The following is a 17,852-nucleotide window of genomic DNA, read 5'->3' on the forward strand; positions in this document are numbered from 1 at the left end:
TCCAACGTCAGGATCCTAACATCCAAGATCCTTCCCTAACTTCATGATCCTGGATCCAACCCATCATGGAATACCTACAAAATGGCATGATCCCTATGGAAGAGAAAAGCGACAGAGCATTCAGAACAAGGATCTCAAGGTTTGTTATAATCCAAGGTAAGCTGTATAAAAAAATCTATAGCAGGACCATACCTAAGGTGTCTAGAAGATCATGAAGCTGCAGAGGTCCTGAAGGATATGCACAAAGGGAACTACGGCAACCACACTGGGGGCAGATCCTTATGTTCAAAAGCATTAAGTAGGGGATACTACTGGTCAACAATGAAGAAAGACTACTTCCTCCATGCACAGAAATGTGATGCTTGTCAGAGACATAGCAATATCCTACACCCACCAGCAGAACCTCTACATCCTATCATTTCCCCTTGGCCATTAATGAAATGGGGAACGTATATAATAGGAAAACTGCCAATAGCCCCTGGAGGAAAGGTCTTCATGCTGGTAATGTCTGATTACTTCTCAAAATGGATAGAAGATGAAGCCTACGTCCAGGTAAGAGACAAAGAGGTAGTCTCCTTCATCAAATGTAACATCTTAACCAGGTTCATGATCCCCGCCGAAATTATATGCGACAACGGATCCCAATTCATAAGCAAAAGGACAAGGGACTTTTGCACAAGTTGGGGAATCAATATGGTGATGTCTACTACTATCCACCCTCAGGCCAACGACCAAGCAGAATCCAACAATAAAATTATAGTCAACAATTTGAAGAAAAGGTTGGAGGAGAAGAAAGGAAGATGGGCAGAACTTCCTTTTGTATTTTGGGCAGATAGGACCCCTTCCAAGATAGCTACGGGCCAAATCCCATACTCGTTAGTGTTTGGAATGGAAGCAATGATCCCCACTAAAGTGGTGATCCCAACAGCAAGATACCTTCTTCAAAACCAAGAGGACAACAATAGGATCATGGCCCAGGATCTCGACACTATAGATGAACTTCGGGATCTTGCCAAGATCCGTATCGCTGCTCATCAATAGTTTATCACCAAAGCGTATAACAAAAATATAAAGGTCATAAGATTCCAAATAGGAGATTTGGTACTAAGGAAGACATTCCAAAATACCAAGGATCCTAGTGTAGGTAAACTGGCACCTAAATGGGAAGGGTCATATCTCATAGATGCCGAAGCAGGAAAGGGGGCATATTGGTTGGCCACCCTAGATGGAAATATTCTGCTAAGATCCTGGAACGCGATACATCTCAAAACCTATTTCATGTAAGTAAAACTATTCACCTCTAGGAATACTCAAGGTACACATGCTATTTATCTTTTATCCTTCATATTTCATTGTTTATTTTCTTCAAATATCATTACTAACTTAAACATCGGAAGGGCGTTAGCTAGGCTAACGCCCACCCCTAGCTAATGTTTGCTGCTTGCAGAGAATGAAGGATCCCGACGCTCAAGGATCCTAACCTCTACGGATCCTGACGTTTAAGGTTCCAGATGCTTGGGGATCCTGATCTTTAAAGATTATGACGCTTAGGGATCCTGACACTTAAGTATCCATACTTCCAAGGATCTTGAATAGGTGGATATTCAAGGATCCTAATACCCAAGGGACCACTGACACATAAGAGTCCCATGACTGAAAACATCCGACGATTCACGATATTAATTACCTCTTTCACACGAGTTAAGGTTTATACACCTCGCTTGGACACGTGATATCTAACTATGGGATGTGAATAAGGAGATCATTTTACGCTTCAGTGACTTGGCAACCATCTTATTTCTGAACATAAGGTAAGATCCTTAAGTTTGAATCTAAGGTTTATAACATTTACATGTTATCTTAAGTTGGGATCTTCCCCAGAAAATTCCTAAGGTTTATAACGTTTACATGTTATCTTAAGTTGGGATCTTCCCCAGAAAATTCCTAAGGTTTATAACATCTACATGTTATGTTAAGCTGAATCTTCCCTAGAAAATTCCTAAGGTTTATAACATTTACATGTTATCTTAAGTTGGGATCTTCCCCAGAAAATTTGTAAGGTTTATAACATTTACATGTTATCCTATGTTGGGATCCTCCTTTGAAAATGCACGAAGCTTATAACAATTTTCTTATACGGTTTGGGATTTTTCCTCGTAATTCACTAAAGACTGAAACATTAACATGTTACCTTAATTTGGGATTCTTCTCGGAAACTTGCCATGACATTAGTTGAAGATGGGATACTCCCCAGAAAATAAATAAGATTCCTAGCGTTATCATGCGAAGACTTTCCTCACGCTAAAGTTAAGGATCCTTCCTGAAATTTGACAAAATCCTTCCCAACAAGCTTTTAAAGCAAAGATCCTTTCACATGATAGTGTCAGAATCATACGAAGATAGGGAAGACATGACATTACCAGGTCCCATGTTGTTAGATTAGTGTCTAAGTCCATAACTATATTTGGTATGTACTTGACCCTATTGGCATGGTCCATTTGGGTTGCATGGCATCATGCATTTGGATAGACTAAATGAGAGAAATAACACTTAAGGTTTATTAATATATTATAAGTTCTAATATATTAATAAGATTATTTAATTAGTATTGATCAAGAATTAATTTGGAATTAATTAAGTGATCAAAAGGAGACTAATTAAATATATGGGTTGATTGTGTAAATCATCCATACTTGTATAGTGGGCTAATTCTCCATGGATTATCAAGTTGGGCTAAAACCCATAGGATGCTCCATGGATGCTCCATGGTGTTTTTGTACCCATGGATCATGGAAATGAAAGGCCATGACAATTAGGGTTTACATGGTGTAACCCTAATTGTGACACACTATATAAGCATCTTATTCTTCCAAAAAAAAAAACGGCCACTATGAAGGAATGGTGAGGGCTAGCCGATTTCATGAAGTGTCTCATTTCTCTCAAGTTATTCTAAGTGTATTTGGTGTTGTGTGAACCATTTGAGGTGTCACACTTGAGGCACTAGGCTCTTGAGCTCCATGGAATCAAGCTACAACAAGTGGTATGTAATTCTACTAGATTTTATATTACATGTACCTTATATTATGCTAGTTAGAACAATACCTTGGAAAATTAATATTTGCATGTATAATAGAGAAAACATAGATCCAATGTATTTAGGGTTGCATGTACACCTTATGAGTGTTAGAATGCTCAAAACCCTTCAGTGGTATCAGAGCCTAGGCTTGTTTTCAATTATACTTGATGCTATTTGCAAGAAAAATCATTTTTTTGGAATCTGGCAGTTCACCACGAGGTGGTAAAATTTACCACGAGGTGGTGACTGTTTAGTGAAAAAAAATTCAGTTTTTTTGGCCTGTGTTGGATTAGAAACATTACCACAAAGTGTTTTTGTTCATAAAACTTGTTTTTGATGTGGTAGTTTTCATTCTAATCCAATTTCAAAGATAATTGTCAATAGATTCATGTTTTGTATTAGTTTAATGGTTAGGCTAATTACATGAAAAAGTTTGATTGAATTATCTTGTTCTTATGAGTTGCTTAGATTAATAGAAAAGTTATGTGAAATTGTTGTTTTCAATCCAAATTAATCTAAGAGTTGGTTCTAAAATGTGTTTTTGTAACTTGTCCTCAAGTTATATGAAAAGTCACATTTAAGATTCATAAAACTCATAAATATTTTCATAGGTTATGAATAAAGAAAAGTCATATTCTTTTAATAGTTTAAAGTCTTCCATAACTTGTCCTCAAGTTATGGAACTTGAAGAGTTTTTTTTTGAATTAAAACTACTTTTAACACATAAGTTATGGAATTGAATAGTTTCGAATAATTTCAAAACTTGCCCTCAAGTTTTGGAATTTGTAAAGTTTTCCCTTATGACTACTTTAATTCCAAGTTAAGCCGTTAGAATCTTAAAAATTAAAATTCAACCCTTATACTTTATAGTATTATAAGTTAATAATATATATATGTATAAGAGCAAGTCAGTCTTACCGTTAGTAGGCCTCATTCACGAAGCCGGTGTATAAGGGGGGTATAAGGTTACTACCTATAAAATGGCAGTTTAATGGGTGTCCGCTCTCACCCACCGCTTCCTTGACTGGTGGAGGGTCATTAGCCGAACGGGTAGTACAAGGACTAGAATTCTCCCTTCATTAAAAGTATTAATGATAAATACTAAGTAACTAAACTTTTTTAAATTCCCAATCTTAGTTACTTAGGAAAATGTGAATTTGGTGCTAACCCATGAAATTACACTTTGCACTTTGCTTAAGTTGTTAGTGGAGCGCGTGTGGGTAACCGGCACACTAACCTGGATTTAACAAGGTAGGCAAAAGGTAACTTAATGTTTATCATAGTATCGGTGGAGCGCGTGTGGTTAACCGACACATCGATTGAGGGGTAAATATTAAGGGTACCAAGTATATTTGCATGGTTATTCACACCTTGTTTTGTGATCCTCGGCATCCCAGTCATAAAATTTGAGAGTGCACAATCGAGATTGAAACATGCCATTGAACAGTTCAATGAATCTCAAAAGATCTAGGAGTTTAAAATCCAAGTAAAACCTAATTAAATTATTTCGTTTTCATGGTGGAAATTGGTGAATCGTCATTCGCCTACCTTCAAATATTTTATAGCTTGGATTACGACATCCCTCTTCCAAGTTATAAAAGTATTATGTTGGGTCCTAGCCTTAATATTTCATATTGGGTGTTATGTTAAGGACTTTAAATCAACTATCTTGAATATCTCCCAAAATATGTCTGGTTCAGACAGTTATGATCTTCCTAAAACTCTTGGAACAAGCTTTCCTAATGAAGATGATGTCCCAAAAATCATTCTTCACTCCCTCCACCTCCTCCAATTATTCTCCCTAACCCACAATTTCAAGGTCACTCAAGCCTTATTGGCAAGCAAGGTCTATGTGTGCTCACATCTTGAAGATGAAGTCACATATTTACAAGGCAGGAGAGTTGGGTGTTAAAGTCTTGAGAAAGTTGGTTGTTCAATCACTTTCTAAGTCACATAGTGAGTTTCCTTGGGACTACTATGAAACAGACTGTGACATGACCCTGAATGATCTTATCTATTTGCTAGGTGTTGCTGAATCAGCAATGATTTGGAGCACTGGTAAAGCAAATTTGATTAGAAGATCAACTTCCCAAACTTCCATGGACATTAACAATGGTAACATTGAAAATCCAGAAAAGCTTTCTCTTCCCAATGGAAAGGGATCGACCATAGTCAACTCGGTTGACCAAATGGTAAAGGGAAATGTTAAGTCTGAGATAGTTCTGTGTACCATTCACAAAGGGTCCATATGTTTCTATTGCCAAAGGAAGGGGCATTGGTTGCGAAGCCGCCCTAACTACCTGAAAGATCTGAGAGAAGGACTAGTCAAAAAGATTGATTGTACTTCAGGTAAGTCCACTATCTAACTCTATTACGTTCCTATTTGATGATTCTTATTACATGATGTGACTGGGTCACATGTTGAAGTTTTAAGAATCAAAGAAAGGAGAGGAAGCTTAAAGAAGAGTGAGCTGATTCTGATCGTGAAGATGGATTTCGATCGCATGGTTCGGTGATCAGAATTTTTTGAGCTACTGCTTAAGAGTTGTGATAGATTGCTTAGAAATAAATAACAACATAGTTTTCATATGCATCTGCATTGTAAGGATAAGTTTTTCCGCAAGTTTTAAAATAAAAGAAAAGTTTTGATTTTATTTATTTTAAGTATCCTTACAATGGCACTTGTGAAAAATTATTGTTTATATGATTCCATTGATAGCAACATTGGAAAATGAATTTGATTCTGTCGTTTGTGGTAGTGTCATAATTTACCAAATAAGGAATGATTCTCATCAACCAAGTTTCAGTTGGATAGAAACTTGGAATCATGCAAGTTGTATAGTATGGTGAATGAGAATTTTCATCTTTGGAAAATTAAGACTAATACCTTGTTCACATGTATATGTGCACTAGTCAAGTCCACCACAAAAGATCGATAAGACTATTCGTCATGATTTAATAAAGTTTAGTAAATATGATTATACTTACAAGTTTAAGTATAATTCTGAAACATTGGAAAAGTTGCAATGTATGGCAGAACGAATGAGAAGAATCAAATTAGGCAGAAAGATAAAAGTTTCTCAAATCTGAAAAGATAGGAGAGTACTTTTGTATCGTGTTTTGTGATCATCTTAATGATTAAAGAACCATATCACAATTGGTCTTCTAAGGACATCTTAGTGCATTCTTATGGCTAAGAAGAGGAATCGTGAATTGTTGAAATGGTTAAATCAAGAAGATGACTCATACTTCGTTCCAAAACAATTCTTAGAGTCAGACTCCAAGATTTTAACTTGAGTGACACATATTAAAGAAGGTTTATTAACACTTGTCAAATGTAAGAGTAAAATGTGCTCTACTCTTGTACATTTGAAATTGGTAAGTTGTGATGTTTTAGATAAAACAAAGACCAGGTAAGGCCAATTGTGTGAAGTGCTTTTCTTGATAAGAACCCACACTATCTCTTGAATATTTGGCAAGAGAGTCTTATATGTCAAGAGGACAGTGGGAGTCAAAAAGATCTTGAAAGAGTCTAATCAAGAATAAAAACCTGTAGTTTATCACTAGCACATGATGTGAGGTTTTTAACCTATCGTGTTGACATATTCCTAATTCTGTGCCCATTCCAGTTAAAGTTGGTTTTGCATATGAGTTCTGATAGTTCTCAGTTGGTTGCATAACAACTTGGAAGCAATGGCAGGCCCTTGTGCTGCCAGGTGGCAATCAGTTAAGACTGCACAAGTTCGGTCCATATGAGTTTTGATTTGTCACTAACCTTGTCTTGTGATTATGGTTTTGACAAATTCACATGGAAAGGAACACATACACCAAAAAATCTAAGTGGCATAAGGTTTCTCTCCGATTCATGAAAATGATGGTGAGGAAACGCTTTCACTAAGTAGATTTTAGGTAGATAGCAATTGTGATATTTGCATTCTCAAAGTCGTTAGTGGAGCGTGTGTGGTTAACCGACACACTAACATGGACTTGTGAGAAATGGAAAAGGTCTAAACAATTGAGACTATGATTACGACATCCCTTTTCATAGTTCTAAAAAATTGTTTAGACACACATATGAGCTATCTAAGGAAAGGTGTGTGATTTTGATAAAGTCTTATCAAAACATCTCGTATCAGAAATCTGAACTTTGGTAAGAAAGTCAATAAAGTATTAATTTCTAGAAGTTCAGCTGATTTCTGAGTATATGTCAAAGCTAGTGGGAGCATAAGTGTTATGCTAATAATCATCACGTTAGTGGGAGCATGATAAATATTATTAGTATTGCAAGATAGCAATGTTAATTATAGAAAACAAAAGTTTCAATTCGTGAAGTTGTAGGGGTTGAAAAGTTGTTTTGCTATAATTAAGGGAGAGGAAATTATACTTCATTTCAATTCTAAAAGCTTAGATTGAGGTTTTAATCATCTTTAGTCAAGGATATATATGAATTTTGTGTTGGAATGGCTCAACATAAGGAAATTCTATATATGGGTCCATTATTTGCGTTCTAAATTTCGATTATGATTACGGCATCCCTTTTCATATTCTGAATTATGAGAACTTGGCAAATAGAAATATTATAGCAAAAAGACTGGTCTAGTATAATGTCTTTGTGTGAGACATCATGAATCGTGTCCCATATGCTTCTGCTATAGGGTCGATTGCATGTGCTACAATATTCATCTGTTCTAAATTTTTCCAAATGCCTAGAGCATTAAGAGGGAAAAAGTACTAGAACTAGATATGACTAATTTGATTAAGCAATGGTCGAGAAAAATCTGAGGTTTTCCAAAGATTGGTTGCTCAGGGACAGTTGGAAGTATAGTGTTAATTTTTTGAAAGGACCATATTGACATATTCTGAAAAGAGGCAACTCTTGTTCAAAAGTGATAGTCAAAATGGGAAATGTTTCCATAGGTGGAAGTTATTCAATTTGTGTAAGATTAGAAAAACTTAATGCAAGAAGGATGTTTCCATGGAGTTGATCTCCATTGGAATACTCTGTAATGTCTATTGACAAGTCTTTGTGAGTTTGTGCATAATCATTACAAGAGGATCAATGCATATAAGTTTAAAATCTAACAATATTTTGGTAAATGGCATGAATTTGGAATTCTTGCATTTGCGGTAAGGATTTGGGATTGTGAAATGAGAATCATTGGAATTATGTTCAATCGATCTATTTCATAAAGTAAAGATCATAGACAAACTTAGTATGCATACTTGGTGTATGGCATAACTAATGTTTAGACAAACATAGTGTGCATACTTGGTGTATGGCATGACTACTGTTTAGAAAACATAGTGTACATGCGTGGAGCATGGGACAACTATTGTTTTAATTCAAGTATAAAGTTGATAGTTTGAAACAATATGCAATGAATAATGTGTAATCAATATGGTGATAAATAAAAGGTGTTTTATTTATATTCATAAGTTCTGAGACCATATTGGATTCGATTATTCTTGTGTTTCACTTTGCATGTTTTTACTTCCAGAATAACTAGGTCGTTCTTCTTGAATGACTAAGTTATTCAAACTATCCACAGTCGGTCATATGTTGGAAGTAGGTATGAATCAAGACTGTCATGAAGCTGGATTGTAGATGTCCAAGGTATGGGACATAGCAAGTGGTGCTACAACATTCATGAGTACTCATAAGTTCTGAGTATTGGATTCAACCCACACTCATTGGAATCACTTCATGGATTTTATCACGAGTGATCATGAGACGATAATATCTTATATTCTTCAAACCTACAGATATGACTTGTTGCCTATGAGTTGGTTATTCATTGATTGCACGAAAATGCATTTGGTAACTCGGTGTTATAAAAGGTGCCTTTGTGTATGATTCAACAAGTAGTAGAACAAGCATATGAGTCGAAGTTTATCCATTCCTTTTACCCTTAAAGGGATAAAAGCGATATCTGTGGGCCCCTCGATGATTTAGTGATGACACCCCGAAGTGCTTGACCAAGCCAGGATTGATTTGATTTGTTCAATTAGTCGGTCGTCATAAATCGAAAATCGGGAAACAACAAATGGATAGAGAGAATGATTTTAATCTATGTCTCAGTCCATATGCTATCTAGAATGGAGGAATATATGATCCCTTATCTGATGGACGCGTCATTGATTTGTTCAGAGTTCGACGACAGCAACTTTTAAGAGCTACGATTGCTAGTCGGGTTTTGAAGTCATACGCAATAATAGTTTTAGACTTATCCAAGTGGGAAACTGTTGGATTAGTGTCTAAGTCCATAACTATATTTGGTATGTACTTGACCCGATTGGCATGGTCCATTTGGGTTGCATAGCATCATGCATTTGGATAGACTAAAATGAGAGAAATAACACTTAAGGTTTATTAATATATTATAAGTTCTAATATATTAATAAGATTATTTAATTAGTATTGATCAAAAATTAATTTGGAATTAATTAAGTGATCAAAAGGAGACTAATTGAATATATGGGTTGATTGTGTAAATCATCCATACTTGTATAGTGGGCTAATGCTCCATGGATTATCAAGTTGGGCTAAAACCCATAGGATGCTCCATGGTGATTTTGTACCCATGGATCATGGAAATGAAAGGCCATGACAATTAGGGTTTACATGGTGTAACCCTAATTGTGACACACTATATAAGCATCTTATTCTTCCCAAAAAAATGGCCACTATGAAGGAATGGTGAGGGCTAGCCGATTTCATGAAGTGTCTCATTTCTCTCAAGTTATTCTAAGTGTATTTGGTGTTGTGTGAACCATTTTAGGTGTCACACTTAAGGCACTAGGCTCTTGAGCTCCATGGAATCAAGCTACAACAAGTGGTATGTAATTCTACAAGATTTTATATTACATGTACCTTATATTATGCTAGTTAGAACAATACCTTGGAAAACTGATATTTGCATGTATAATAGAGAAAACATAGATCCAAGGTATTTAGGGTTGCATGTACACATTAGGAGTGTTATAATGCTCAAAACCCTTCACATATATCCTTATGAAAATTTTTAAGAAAAGTCTAAGGATCCCAAACTTTTCAGGATCCCAGACACATATTATTTCAGTTATTAATCTTTGAGTTGATACTTTCTAAGAAGTTTTTATAATCACTTTAAAGGGTTAGTTATTAGAGTTAATTATTTAAATGATTTCTTTTGTTTATTACTTGTTAAGGGAATTTTACCATGGTTTTCAGGATCCTGACTATTCAAAGATCCTAGTACTATATCTATTGCACATGTTAAATGGGAAAAAGAAGAAAGATGAAAAGAAAAATACAATCATTGCATTCAAAAAGGGGGATGCATGCCAACCCACCCAAAATAAAAGTAATTGTTTTACATCCCAAATAAACAGAAAATTATTAATCTTTGCAGGCCTAGACCTTAGCATGATCATCATCAGTTGTGTCCTTCTTCTTCCCTCCTTCGGTCAGCTACAGTACATGATCCTGGGTGACGGTAGCAGGCTTGCCAGTTAACTTGGCCAGTGCCTCACGCCAACCGTCCACGTCCCAGGAACCTGTATTCTCCAGATCCTTCGCAAGACGGATCTTGGCCTCCCAAATGGCCACCACAGCACTGGTCTTCGCATCAACAATCACCTCCTCCATCTCGAGCAAGTGTTTCTCCTCCTTTTCAGCCTTCTCCTTACTGAGCAGCTCCACTCTCCTCAACAGATCCTAGTTTGACAATTTCCACATCCTTTCCTGTCCCCAAAGGGCTTGTTCGTCCCTCTCCGATCGGATCCTTAGATCATCAGAAACATGATCAGATACCTAAAATAATAACATAGTGGGTCATTAGAAAGTAAAGTAAAATATAAAATGAGGATAAAGCCAACACTTATAGCTTGGGAGAAAGAGACCAACTTTTGGAGCGCGTCCTCAAATCCAAGGTTCTCTAAGGATAGACTTGCAAACTCAACATTTTTCTTTTTCTGGGATCCCGAAGTCATCACTGTAAAATCAATGGCCGATCTTTTGGGAGGAAGATAAGACGATATCTTCTCCTTTTTCACCGTCAGATGATCTTTATACATGGTTGTGTCAAGATCAACAAGTGTGAAACAAGCACTGGAGCGAGTGATCTTGGATCCTACATATAACAAAAAAAATGTTAGATCCTTCTTCATAAGCGAGAACAATCAGGGATCCTTACCTGTCGACATGGGGTCAGTAGCAGAAGAGCTTTCTTGGAAATTGACTTGTTCGAACCGAAAGGATCTCTCGGCTTCGGGCAGGGCCAAGAACTTCTCAATCTTCTCTTCAGAATCCTCAGCAATAGGTACGAGCTCTTCAAACTTGAAAGCTACAAAAAAGAAAACAAAATAAGAAGATATGAATTCCAGGATCCTTATTTTAGCATAAAATAATCCTACCCTTCTTAACCCAAGCATACGGCAGGAGATCCCCACCAAGAACAGAGTCATGCCTCACAAAAAGGTATTTTTCTTTCCAAGATCCGTCATTGTGTTTTGTTTTCAGGACAAGAGAAGATTTGTGGGCCTTGACTTTGAGAAGAAAGCGAGAATTCCCCAAGGTCATAAGATCATACATACAGGCCAATTCAGAAAGACCTATATCAAGGTCTTTCGACTGATTCACTTGGTCGATCCAATATAAGATCCACCAAATGATTGGCATGGCCTGAATGTATGAGATCCTAGTCAACTTAAAGAACTCAGAGACGATTCCAGGAAAACGATATTTCAACCCCACGGAGAAGGGATATTCGTGGAAGCATACCTAGGTAGGAGAAATAAATTATGGTTGGATAAGTGGATCGATGGGCCTAAAAACAGTTTCAGGAGGGAAGGCTCCACTAAGTCTCAAAGACTCAATGTCATCATCACCAAAGGAACACGTCTCCTCATAGGAAAGGATGCCCTGGTCGACGTAGTCGTCTTCGAGAAGAGATAGGATGTTTTTACGAGAAACAACCATTTTCTTACCCATGATAGAAGAAGTAAAAATATAGAAGAAAAAGAGAGAATTACCTTTAAATAGATCACCGATAATCGAAAGATAGCAAGGAAAAGTAAAGAAAAATATGACACTAATCACTTGGATTTTGACTATATAAATCACTTGTATTCATCATACTACACAACATTTTTGGCAGAATACTAGTACTTGTACTCATACTCATTACATTTTCTCTGTAATCATTCATTTAAATCAATGAAATCATTAATTCAGGTTATCATTTTCACCTCCCAAGGTTTTATGTCGGAGATCCTAGCAAGGATCAAGGGATTTCCTTGTAATCACTTGTGCAATATTGTTCTAATTTCATTAATTACTTCACTAACAACACCATATCCTCTCATACACTTTCGTTGATATCCACTTAGTCAATTTTTTACCAAACAATTACTATGTCTTTGACAAGCATCACACTTTTATTCATGTAAGAAGGCATCCTTTTTCATTGTTGGACAGTAGTACCCCGTCCTTAGTATCTTGGAGCATAAGGATCTACCTTGAGTATGGTTGCCACAATCTCCTCCATGTATGTCTTTCAGAACTACAGATTCATGATTTTCCAAACACCTTAGGTATGAACCTCCCTTAGATCATCACAGAGCGTGAGATCCTCATCTTGAATACTTTGTTGCTTCTTTATACTTTTAGAATTGAGCCATCTCGGAGGTATTCTATGATGGGTTTAATCCAGGATCTTGGAGGATCCTGATTATATTATCTATTAGGATCCTGGCGAGTGGGTTGAGGATCAAGATCCCAGATTGTTGCGATGTTGGCATTCTGATCATGGTTGCTGGAATCTTCTAACCTTTTGGCTAGATCCTCAATTTTTGATATCATTACAATGATTATTGGAATCCTTGCCTCTGTTGGGATCCTAAGGGAAGATCCCAGGTTGGATAATGCATTTTCTTCAGTATTATCTTCCCTTGGAACTTGTTTTAAGCTAAAGGCTTCGAATACGGAGGTTAATTATTTAAGAATTTGAAGATATGATGCTAGCCTTTCGCCTTTAACTACATAGGATGTAACCCCCGTGTTTCTAGGCTAGGCATTAATATTGAAATAATGGTCTAGTTTAACCTTTGTAACTCATTTAGAAGAAATGAAAAGGAATTATGTGAATATTATGTGAATTATGTGTTGTATGCTTAATTATTAGGGTTTAATTAATTAAGAATAAAAATGAGCATCAAAATTAAATATTAGATAAAGCCGATATCTATTAATAAACTTGTAGTGGGCGTGACAAGGATTACGGATATACAAAGAATGCCCAAAATCCGAGTTATAACGAAGAAGTTATGACCTGTCGAAGTTTCACGATAAACCGGCACGGTGCCGAATGTCGTAAAAAGTGAGTTTTTGATAAACTACTTTTTAGCCTTAGTCATCTAAACGAAACTCGTAATGTTCGTTAAACCGAGAGTAGGTATAAAAAGAACGCCCAAATCTGACTTCATATGAGGAAGTTATGATTTTTCGAAGTTTCAGCTTAGTAGTAGACAGCTAAAAACTCGAATTTTAGATCGAGAGATTTTTAGCCGACACGACCTAAACGAGAATCGAAGGTCTCGTCATTTGTAGCACAACGGTAAAAACACAGACGAAAACGGACTTCGGATGAAGAAGTTATGAATTTTTAACGGATTTCCTGTCCCGGTCTGTTAAAAATAATAATATAAAAATTAGAGTCAAAATTAGCCGACGAAGTATAAGCGAAAGTTGTAGAGCGTAATTTTACCTACGCGTGCATATAAAGAACGTCAAAAACGGAGCTCGTATACGAAAGTTATGAATTTTAGAAGATTTTGGCACAAAATTCGAGAAATTTCGCATGGATGAGCTTCACCCGGAAATGCCACGTCACCTTCGCTCGTAGCGCGCCACGTGTCCGAATTGCTGAGTCACCCGAGGCCAGCTGGTGAGGCGTGTCGCTTCCTGATTCGACCGAAGTCTCGGCCCTCGCACATCCGACGCGTGTGCACCACCGTGTCCGATCTGCTGATGAGTCATCCGAAGCAGGTGAGTCATCCGGAGCTGACCAATCCGAAGCTCGCAGCTGGTCCGAGCCTCGCACCGCCTTACCCTCCGAGCCTCGCAGACATCAACGCGTGTCTGCTTCTCGCTGCTTCGGGTCCGAACCTCGGGCCTATATATATAAGGCTTGCGAGATCTTCCGGGTATTTTTGGAAAATTGGCAATTTTGGCCCCTTTTTCACTATTTTGGCTATTTTCACATCCCCCGATGCCCCGAGATCATTTCCAACGCCCGGAACACGTCCCGGAGTGCCCGAGAAGCCCGGGAAATTTATTTTTTCGGTTTCGAAGCCCAACCCTTGCAGAGCTCGGTTTCTCAATAAAACTCCCGGTTTTATTAGAAACGATTATTTTAGGAAACGATATGCTGCCCGATTTTCATTAAATCAGGTGAGTGTATAGTTACATTCACCTTACACATAGATATGACGTATTTACCTTGAAATACGTGCTATGTGTAAATATATTAATTGTTTATTTGAGGTGACTGTTGAATTGATGTTTTATACAAGTTTTAAACTGTATATGTATTTTTATCTACAAATATGTTGGGTAAAACATGGGTAGATGAATTAGATGATGTGTGATGAAATAAAAGTGATGACAGGTACCGATGTTTAAGATGATCTAGTCATCTAGCAGAGTATAGACAACGGCCACGGACTATTTTAGATAGTCCAGTGGAACGTTAGCAAACTTGTAATCGGTAAGTATGTTTGAACTATATGTTCATAAGGTGTTCTCGAACTATATTTTCATTAGGTGTTTTTGAACTATGTGTTCATCCAATAGTTCTTCTTTTTGACACTATTATGTGTCGAGGTACGGGAACGTACGAGAGTACTTTATTAGTATTTTCCCTATACTTTTATTTTGAAGAGCTGTGGAGTCTTTGTTTCTTCTATGAAGTGATCGGACGAGCTTCATGAGTCAGCGTTTCCGATGTCGGATAGGACGCGTCTGGAGGTTATATACCTCACGATATTCAGACCACAGCCTAGGCATTAGTCGGTGTTTCCATTTTCGATGCCGGATAGGAGTGAGTCTGGGGGTTCAGACCACATCCTAGGCATTAGTCAGCGTTTCCAATGCTGGATAGGGGTGAGTCTGGGGGTTCAGACCACAGCCTAGGCATTAGTCAGCGTTTCCATTGCCGGATAGGGTGCGTCTGGGGGTTATATACCTCACGATATTCAGACCACAACCTAGGCAAAGTTCGATGCTGGATAGGGTGCATCTGGGGGCTACATACCTCACGATATTCAGACCACAGCCTAGGCATTGATAACTACCCCTGACTTAATTGTCTTATGGTTCTTTCTTTTACGAACAAAGGTTCGTGGTTAAACTTATTTCATTCATTCGATATCTTTATCGATCCTTGTTTGCTGCTAGGGGATTTCCGAAGCAGTTTCGTTAGTTGGTTGTTCATATCGATCCTTTAGGCTAGATCTAGTAAGATCATTGTATAGGATCAATATGTGGGGATCGACGTTGTTAGTGCTTGTAGTATAAGCCTTGGGCAACGATGGACTTCGTGCCTATTCCTTAGGATGAATCCTTAGGAATGAGTGATAGTTGATTCTTAGGGTAAATCCTTAAGAAATAAATAAGACAATGGGGATTGGGTAATTGGGTTGATTGTTTGATGTTTAAGCACAATAAATTATTTATTGTGGGTTGAAAACCCTATATGCTCACCAGGCTCCCAAGCCTGACCCACTCAGTTTAATTGTATCACAGGTATCGATACGAAGTTGCTTTACACTGAGAGATTAAAAGAGAAGTAGATCACTAGTGTAAATGAATGTAAGTTTTGTTTATGCTTATGCTTTTGTATTGACAATGACATACCAATGGTTTAAATGAATAAAATACATTTCTTCGGAAATGATTTGATAACATATTTATTATGTTTTTCTAGGAACAAATTCCGCAACACTTTTAATCAAATGATTACTCTGAAATTATTTCAAAAGCATAAATTAAACCGGTCTTTTCTGGCCGTGAATTTGGGGATGTCACCGTTGGTATCAGAGCATTAGTTTAAGCGAACTAGGAATTTGTAGGATTTCTAGACTTAAATTTGGAATGCTAAGTGATGATTGTGAGATGAGTGTCTGCTATATTTTAGACACGAGCACAAGTTTATTTTAGGAAAGATGCCTAAAATGTTTTATGTGTTAAATATTTTATGTTAGAGCTATAAGGATGCCTTATATGCTATTATTTGTTCGGATCTATGGCTGTTGCCGACCGGATCTGGAAACCTTATGTGTGTAGGATTCTAAGCGTATGATTACGAGATTAGAATTAACATGTAAACGTTTCGAAGTGATAAGGAGATTTATACGTTTATCGTAAATAAAGCTTTCCTATCTTAAATTCTCGCCTGGTACACCGAACGTCTGCTTGGGTATACAAAACGTTATGGTGAAGACTCGTAGAGAATTGAGTAGATGGAGGAAATGAAAAGCTTATGATAGTGAATGATACCTATCAGAAGATATCGTAAGAGTGGTATCTTGTCTTAGAATATGTTTGATAAAATAATGAAACGTTTAGAGGAGTATGGTACGTCTGAAGTAGACCTTCGATTGGCAGGATGATGGAACGACTGGTGTAATTCCTGAAGTTGTTCCATCGTCTGGAATTTCCATCACCAACCAAGTTGAAGCAGAATTGATGACTGAAGATACGCATGGAAGAAGTCCTGGTAGAGTCTAGGAAAATTTTATGATTAATTGGACACATTCGTATGTGTTAAATTGTTTTGTGATTTTAGGATTTGGGGACTGCGAGATAGTACTTGGGACGAGTATGAGTAGGTGTGAATAGTAGTAGAGATCTATACTACTGGAAGCACAGGACTCACACTTGGATCAGGGAAAGTCACAAGGTTACCAAGGAACTCATAATTGATTCCGTCTTATTCTAGTCTGTCGTTACCATCGTTTCGGTAATGACTAAGAAGATGATTGTTATTTCGACCCTAGTGGTCATATCAAATTGATTCCGACTACGATGAGTTTGTTATGTGGTTCAGAGAACCAAGTTCGATGTAGCAGTTGACTTAAGCCGAATTGAAGTAAAGGCTGATCAAAGCGATCAATAGAAGTATCGCGTTCGTTGTTAAAGAAGTTGGGTTAGGTTGTGTTCTGACCCAAAGGGATAAAGTGATAGCGTATGCATTGAGGCAATTGAAGGAGCATGAAAAGAACTACCCCACTCATAATCTAGAGTTGGCAATGGTAGTATTCGCCTTAAAGATAGGGAGGCACTATCTTTATGGTACTAAATGCAAACTTTTCGCTGATTATAAAAGTCTTCAATGTCTCTTTAATCAGAATAAATTGAACATGAGGCAACGACGCTGGCTAGAGTTACTCAAGGACTACGACTGTGAGATACTTTACCACCCTGGTAAAGCAAGTGTTGTTGCTAATGCTCTCATTCGGAAGGTGAATCTTGAAAGGAAGAGGCCAAGAGCGTTGAGAATTGAAGTTCTCTCTACAATTGTGGAAAGTATAAAGAAAGCTCAGGAGGAAGCTTTAGAGAAAAATGACCGAAAGGAGGAACGTTTGGGAAAACGTTGGTGTTTGATACAAACGGTCAAGGATTGAAGGTATTCAATGATAGGATGTGGGTATCTAAGATGGGAGGAGTAAGAGGTCGTCTGATGGAAGAAGCTCACAAAACAATGTACTTGGTTCATCCCGGCAGTACAATAATGTA

At 37.3% G+C, this 17,852-nt stretch overlaps 1 protein-coding gene across 1 annotated transcript; it reads left to right on the forward strand.

Moving 5' to 3' along the window:
- The first annotated feature begins 321 nt into the window (after positions 1 to 321).
- On the forward strand, positions 322 to 1,041 carry LOC145106163 (uncharacterized). The gene is made up of 2 exons (XM_079043189.1): positions 322 to 552; positions 724 to 1,041. The coding sequence occupies exons 1-2, from the start codon at positions 322 to 324 to the stop codon at positions 1,039 to 1,041; spliced, it is 549 nt and encodes a 182-aa protein (XP_078899315.1).
- The last annotated feature ends 16,811 nt before the right edge of the window (positions 1,042 to 17,852 follow it).

Source organism: Lactuca virosa, chromosome 4, assembly GCF_052849685.1.
Source record: "Lactuca virosa cultivar CGN04683 chromosome 4, Lactuca_virosa_CGN04683_v6, whole genome shotgun sequence".
NCBI classification, from domain to species: domain Eukaryota; kingdom Viridiplantae; phylum Streptophyta; class Magnoliopsida; order Asterales; family Asteraceae; genus Lactuca; species Lactuca virosa.